Here is a 7,073-nt window from a genome sequence, read left to right on the forward strand (position 1 = left end):
ACAGAATTTTAATTAATGAATTTGAATAGTTTTTTTAAACATGTGGCGGTCATCTATTGGTTACAATTTAATTATTTAAAATTAATTATAAATCAAAATTTATTTAACAAAATTTTAATTAAATAATTTGAATATTTTTTTTGAATACGTGGCGGCCATCTATTGGTTATAATTTAATTATTTAAAATTAATTATAAATCAAAATTTATTTAACTAAATTTTAATTAAATAATTTGAATATTTTTTTAAACATGTGGCGGCTATCTATTGGTTACAATTTAATTATTTAAAATTAATTATAAATTAAAATTTAATTAATAAAATTTTAATTACCAAAAAGGATCTAAAATGGCCTCGAACTATTTAGGAATTTAGATATTATTGCTAGAACCTACGTTCTTTATTTAAAACATCATGAAAATTTTATTGTTGACAAAATGATTTTAACTTCTTAAATGGTTAATTATCATTTTCTTTTGGGATAAAGTAGTATTTTTCAAAAAGATAAAAAAAGTTTAAAATGTTGAAAAAAATTAGACATAGCCAGTCATTGTTAAAGTACTTTTTTTGAGTGGAGAAGGAATGTGATGAGTAAAGTGAAGTATCTCTAAGTCACTGTGTGTAAACACTTTCATGGCATTTCTTCTTTATCTTCTTCACCGTCTCCGCCCATCTCCGTTGCTACTTCTTTAACTCCATAGCAAAATCACTCTCTGCGCCGCTGCAATAACCACCGTTAACGGCGGAGACCCACCTAATTTTTTTTTTGGATTATATACAGATGGGTTGCGCGGCGTCGAAGTTAGATAACGAAGATACCGTCCGGCGGTGTAAAGATCGCCGTCGATTGATGAAAGAGGCTGTTTATGCTCGTCATCACTTAGCAGCAGCTCATTCTGATTACTGTCGTTCACTTCGTGTAACCGGTTCTGCTTTATCTACCTTTGCCGCCGGTGAACCACTTTCTGTTTCCGATCATACCCCTGCTGTTCTCCTCCGTACGTCTTCTTCTACTGCTACTACTACTACCATCAAAACCCCTCCACCCCCACCTCCTATTCGTATCCCATCCCCTTCTCCTTCTCTTCACCCACCACCCCCGCCGCCGTTTTTTCCGTCGCCGTCACCGACGATAGCTTCTTCAAAGCTTCCTCATATACTTTCTGCTTCCTCTGTTTCTTCTCATCAGCGTCAGCCGCCGGTACAGCCGAAAAACCCCGTGAAACTTCCACACATTCTGTCTGGATCAAGTTTGAATTCTCATAACGAGGATTATACATACGATGCGAAGGCAAATTCGACGTATTCCAGTACTCCTTCACAAGCTTCCTCTGTTTGGAACTGGGAAAATTTCTACCCTCCTTCCCCTCCAAGTTCAGAGTACTTCGAACGCATCCACAATAAAAACAATTTTGCTAGGGAAACTGATCCGTTGGATGATGAGGATGATAAGGCATCAAACTACACATCTTATTCACACTACTCTCAGCATCAGAATCATCCTAGTGACCAATCACATCATGGGAAATCGAACAAGCAATTCGACTTTTTCGATACTGATAGTGTTAACGATGAGAAATCGGCAAATGGGTCTGTCCGGAATCAGAAAAAGGTTGGTGAAAACAAGCAGAGCTATGCAGCCCACCATTTGAATAACTGGGAAAGTGAAGCTGAGAGAGAAGAGGTACAGTGCAGCGAGTGGGGAGATCATGATCATTACAGTACTACAACTTCATCTGATGATGATGAAGAAGAAGTAGGGGAAAAGGATGAGATAAGATCTGGGTTTGGGCCAACACGGTCAAATTTCGGGTCTACTGCTTCAGTGAAGAATGAGGAAGGTTCTAATATTAATGTCAATTCCAAGAATTTCTCAGGGAAGAAATCTGATAAGATGTCGGAGGATGGTGGGTCGTCTTCAATGAGTTGGGGGAACGGAAATGGGAAAGTGGAAATGGTATCTGATAGAAGTATGGTGGTGAGGCACAAGGATCTAGCAGAGATTGTTGCTGCCATTAAGGAATACTTTGATAAGACTGCTTCTGCTGGTGAGCAGGTGTCTGAGATGTTGGAGACCGGTCGAGCTCAGCTTGACCGGAGCTTTAAGCAGTTGAAGAGTGAGTTTATTTTTTGGAATCTTGATTTATGTGGACTGCAAAATTTGTTTTTTATTGCTCTCTCTGTGCCTTTTGATCATAACATAGCAATTAGTGTGTATTGTATGTTTTCTGAGATGCATATGTGAACTCACTTATGTGAGCTTTGCATAGCCAGTTCTAGGTTTGGATAAAGGAGTAGAGTTGTGGTAGCTTGATTACTCATGGTAAAATAAGTCAAAATTTTGATGAATCAAGATGATTCATTTCATTTGCTATAACTATTTTGGGGCTGCGGATTAGTTGATTGACATTGACTTATCTTCCCCTTGAGATCCAGTTGAGCAAATTTTGTTGAAAATTTTTCAATTCTTTGTTTAGGATTTAATATTGTTTTTTCTGGGCATTGCAGAAACTGTGTATCATTCCAGTGGAGTATTTAGTACCATAAGCTCCACGTGGTCTTCAAAACCTCCATTGGCGGTCAAGTATCGTTTTGAGCCTAGTTCTATTGATGAAGGTGGCCAAAAGAGTCTTTGTTCCACATTGGAGCGACTCTTGGCATGGGAAAAGAAACTATATCAGGAAGTGAAGGTGCTCTTCTCAATCCCAATTGCTCTCAGTCTTCAAGAACTATTTACTTTCTTGTGTTTTATACCAATTGGTCTTTTGCAATCATCATCTCAGTCGGTTAAGTGGTTGTCTGCAAAGAAAAAAAGCTGTAGTTAAATCCACTCTGATGCAATCAAGAATGGGGTAAACTATACTCAATTATTGTGATGGGATATTGATATTTTAGTAGAGTGACAGAATGCCAGGTTTTCGGTTGGGAATCTTATAAAAGTCATGGTAGATAGAGGTGTAAAAATCAGGCGGGTCATGCTCATCCAAAGCTTGTGTAATCTGTTTGCACTCAGTTTAGTCAATAATGGTGTAATGACTAAAGTACCCTAGGTAGTTATATAACTTGACACGGACAACTTTGAGGTATTATAAGATTTTGATATATAGAACATGCAGGTTGCCCTGCCTGCCTTAAAACTAACCCAGTCAAATCACTTAAATCTACATTCTGGTCATATATGTTGAAGTGTGTGACCATCTCTTTAAAAGCTAAGTTTAAGCTATTAGAGAGAATACACTTTTATTTAATTAATTATATATCATCTAAAAGACCAAGTTATTAGAGAGAGCACACGTGTTCATTACTTGTCTATTTGTTGATGACTCATATCTATTTGAATTTGATTTTCCTAGTGTCTTGCTCTTGCAGTAGTAAGTTAATCATGTGTTTATTTTTTTATTTTTTTTTGGTTATATTGCGTTGACATTGAGTTCAAACTATTCGGGAAAAAAATTGAAGAAAAGTTAGACAACTTGAGTGACTACTTCCTTACATGATGCTTTAGCCCCACACATTTGTTTAATCTGAGTACTGTAAAATGTAGGCCAGGGAAGGAGTTAAAATTGAGCATGAAAAGAAATTGGCAACATTACAGAGTCAGGAAAGCAGAAGTGATGACGAAGCCAAGTTGGACAAAACCAAGGCCTCAATAACGAGGTTGCAGTCACTGATGGTGGTCACATCGCAGGCTGTTTCCACTACGTCCTCTGCCATTATTGGTCTAAGAGACTCTGACCTTGTCCCACAGCTTGTTGAACTTTGTCATGGGTAAGCCCTTGTGTTTGGTGAATACTTGATTTGAAATTTGTTGACAACCAATTTTATTCAGATTATTTGCTGGTAGACACATGCATGGATTATGGGGTTGAAATGATACATGGTTACTACTTATGTTGCAATACTGCTTAGAGGAAACGTCAACTTATTGGAGCCAACTTTCTACCATTATGAGATTGAAGAAGTCTGGTTATTTCCTTTCCGGAATTTCTCCAAGTTGTTTTTTTCTTTCGGAAATCATTTCCAGAACCTAAATCACCCATGTAATTTATGTGCCGTCACAAGACTTATTTCCTTACAATTGAATAGAATAGGTTAAACATCTCATACCTAGTATTGATCTCACATTAGGTCATTCTCTCACATGTAAAATGTGTTGGTGTTAATATTTGTCTGTTTCAGTGGGTAGTTGAAAACTTATGGATCTTTAAATGTGCGCCTTTTGTCTTCCTGACTGTTAAAGGATGTCCACGGAGAATCTTTCTAGAGTCTGACAGCCTCTCCAGGACAGGTTGTGGCCATGATGGAACCACTATTTTTGGAAATTTGGAATATCTCCGGTTCTTTGATTTGTGTAATTGATGGCTAAATATAGTGCTGCTTCCTTAGACCTGTCAGTATTGATTAGCTTAATCTGGAATTTCGGCAATCACTATGATGATTGCTGTGAAGACATGTGCTCTTCTACTCAGATCAGAAGGTTTTAAATTGGATCGTCTATGTTTACGTTTTGAGTTTGAATGTGGGCTGATAATAAAGTGTTAACTGTTCCCTAAGATTTACCCTTGACTAGTCCTCAACTGATATTGGTATAAATTGATGCAGATTCATGTACATGTGGAAATCCATGAACCAATTCCATCAAGTTCAGAATGACATTGTGCAGCAGGTGCGTGGCCTCATCAATAGAGCAATTAAAGGTCAATCGACATCTGATCTACACCGGCAGGCAACACGTGACCTTGAGTCTGCTGTATCTGCATGGCACTCGAGTTTTTGTCGCTTGATAAAATTTCAAAGGGACTTTATCCGCTCCCTTCATGGTTGGTTCAAGCTCACCCTTGTATCTGTCAATACTGAGCCAACTAATGGCAACAGGGAGTTCTCAGATTCATTTATGTTTTGCGATGAATGGAAGCTAGCGCTTGACCGTATTCCTGACACTGTTGCATCAGAATCTATCAAAAGCTTCATAAATGTTGTTCATTCGATATATGTGAAACAAACGGAGGAGCTGAAGATAAAAAAGCGGACTGAAACTGCATCAAAGGAGCTTGAGAAAAAGGCTTCGAGTGTTAGGAGCATTGAAAGGAAGTATTACAACTCTTACTCCATGGTTGGCATTGGACTACCTGATGTGGGACCTGATAATGGTAATGTTTTAGATGTACGAGACCCTCTTGCTGAGAAAAAGGCTGAGCTTGCAGCTAGCCAACGGCGTGTAGAAGATGAGATGGTGAAGCACTCTAAAGCAGTGGAGGTAACCAGAGCGATGACTCTGAACAACATTCAGACGGGGTTGCCGGGAGTTTTCCAGGCTATGACCAGCTTTTCTTCCTTGATGACAGAGGCCCTTGAGGCTGTATGCACCCGTTCTTATTCTATTAAGTAGGAAACAACTTACAGATTATTGAATACTAGTACTTATTTTCTTCTTTTTGGCTATTTTTACCTCTGTTCCGAGAAAAGGATGAAAGAGAAAGGGCGTTTTTTTGGTCATAGGCTCCTTTCTGCTAGTTGCTTTTTCCCTTGATATTTTGATATGTTGTAGATATGTGCAATTTTGTATTTTTTATCTAGTGGGGAGATGAATATTTTCTTTATGTATAGCAAATTATTTGCATTATTGCATTGAGGTCAACATTCTCAGCAGATGAATAAATGTATTCCCTTCTAAGTGGAAAAATATTCTTCAACCAAATTATTCTTACTGTCGTGTCTTCTTTTGTAATATATATTTCATGGCCTAATTTTGAGAGCATTAGATCTTTGGTGCTTTTGCTCATAGGCTTATGTGACCATTGCAGTTCAAATGTGAGTTGTGGTTGAAGATTCTGCTGCCTGCTGAAACAGCAGAGCAAATGAATAATGTAATGTGCTTTCTCCATTTTACCAAAAGCTTAGGTAACAGCTTTATTTACTCCTTTGTGGGGTTCTTTTTTTACACTTCAGCTTGGGAGTAAAGACAAGAAAGGCTTGAGCTTTTATTTGATTTTGAGTCCCTTTGAAATTTTTCATAATTCTACTCAATGATGTAATTTCTTCTGTTCTTTCTCCCCTTTAGTCATTATTAGGCTGCAAGAAGATACCCTTTTGGCTCTTTTGGTTCTGCTTTACCTTCAGGTACACATATAATAACTGGATCAATGGGACTATATAATGCAGAAAATGATCCTTCCACCACTATCTTTGCATGTGCATGCAGATTAAAGCAAACACTAATATTCAGATATATGTTTCTCTCATATATGATGACAAAAACTGACAGAAGGATTGCAGCTAGCAGGTATGACTAACCTACTTTTCAGTTGCACCTTCCACTGTTTGTTGTGCTGGTGGGCTGTTGGGGTTATGCAAGGGTATGTTTGGTACTGAGAAAAATATTTTTTAATTTTTTAATATTTGGTTGGTCAAAATATTTTATTTAGAAAAATAAGAAAAATGACTTCACCAATGAAAGTAGAGAAAACAATTTTTATAAGTCACATTCAAAGTTAATTGTCTCATTTCCACCCACCTAACGTCCTCAACCTCATTCGTTGACCATCCCAATCCCCGCCACCCTAAACCCCTACTACCCACCCCATCTTACTCCATAGTGTTTTTCCTAGATTGTATATTAATACTCAAAGTTAATATTTTTTTGCTTACTTAATAAACACTAAAAAATAAATAAGAAATCTATTTGTCTTTTCACCTCTTTTCCTTCGTACTAAACACACTCATAATTTATTTTTGTGGCTATATGCGATCCGGTATCCGATAACACTAGCCAATTAACTCGTGCTCGGCCTACCAAAAGGTTCTACTCTAATTTTCCATTCTCAAAGTTGGAATTCGAAATTTCTACCGCATCACAGTACTTAGTTTTATTATTTAAATGCAAGTATATGTAAGATTGATGAAGTTGTCAGATAGACATGATTTTTTGGGGGTGTCCCCCTTGAAATCCGCCTACTAAGTTGGTAATCTAAACAAAAGTGTAACAGCAACGTGTGAATTGTTTGTTCATAAATTTGTCATCTTGTTGTTGTTGTTTTTTTAATTATTATTATTTCATTTTACAATGGGTTCTA

The 7,073-nt window shown here is 37.3% G+C and overlaps 1 protein-coding gene across 1 annotated transcript; it reads left to right on the top strand.

Moving 5' to 3' along the window:
• The first annotated feature begins 533 nt into the window (after positions 1 to 533).
• LOC129886752 (nitrate regulatory gene2 protein) lies at positions 534 to 5,810 on the top strand. The gene is made up of 4 exons (XM_055961587.1): positions 534 to 2,117; positions 2,509 to 2,690; positions 3,545 to 3,768; positions 4,603 to 5,810. Exons 1-4 carry the CDS (start codon positions 782 to 784, stop codon positions 5,387 to 5,389), a joined length of 2,529 nt encoding a protein of 842 aa, XP_055817562.1. The 5' UTR covers positions 534 to 781; the 3' UTR covers positions 5,390 to 5,810.
• The last annotated feature ends 1,263 nt before the right edge of the window (positions 5,811 to 7,073 follow it).

Source organism: Solanum dulcamara, chromosome 4 (genome assembly GCF_947179165.1).
Source record: "Solanum dulcamara chromosome 4, daSolDulc1.2, whole genome shotgun sequence".
In the NCBI taxonomy this organism is placed as follows: Eukaryota; Viridiplantae; Streptophyta; class Magnoliopsida; order Solanales; family Solanaceae; genus Solanum; species Solanum dulcamara.

What these genes read in the sequence shown, in the direction of transcription:
- LOC129886752 (XM_055961587.1), top strand. Translation starts at nt 782, where the DNA reads ATGGGTTGCGCGGCGTCGAAGTTAGATAACGAAGATACCGTCCGGCGG. An exon ending in GAGCTTTAAGCAGTTGAAGA is followed by an intron (nt 2,118 to 2,508) that starts GTGAGTTTATTT and finishes TGGGCATTGCAG; the next exon opens with AAACTGTGTATCATTCCAGT. An exon ending in CTTGTTGAACTTTGTCATGG is followed by an intron (nt 3,769 to 4,602) that starts GTAAGCCCTTGT and finishes AAATTGATGCAG; the next exon opens with ATTCATGTACATGTGGAAAT.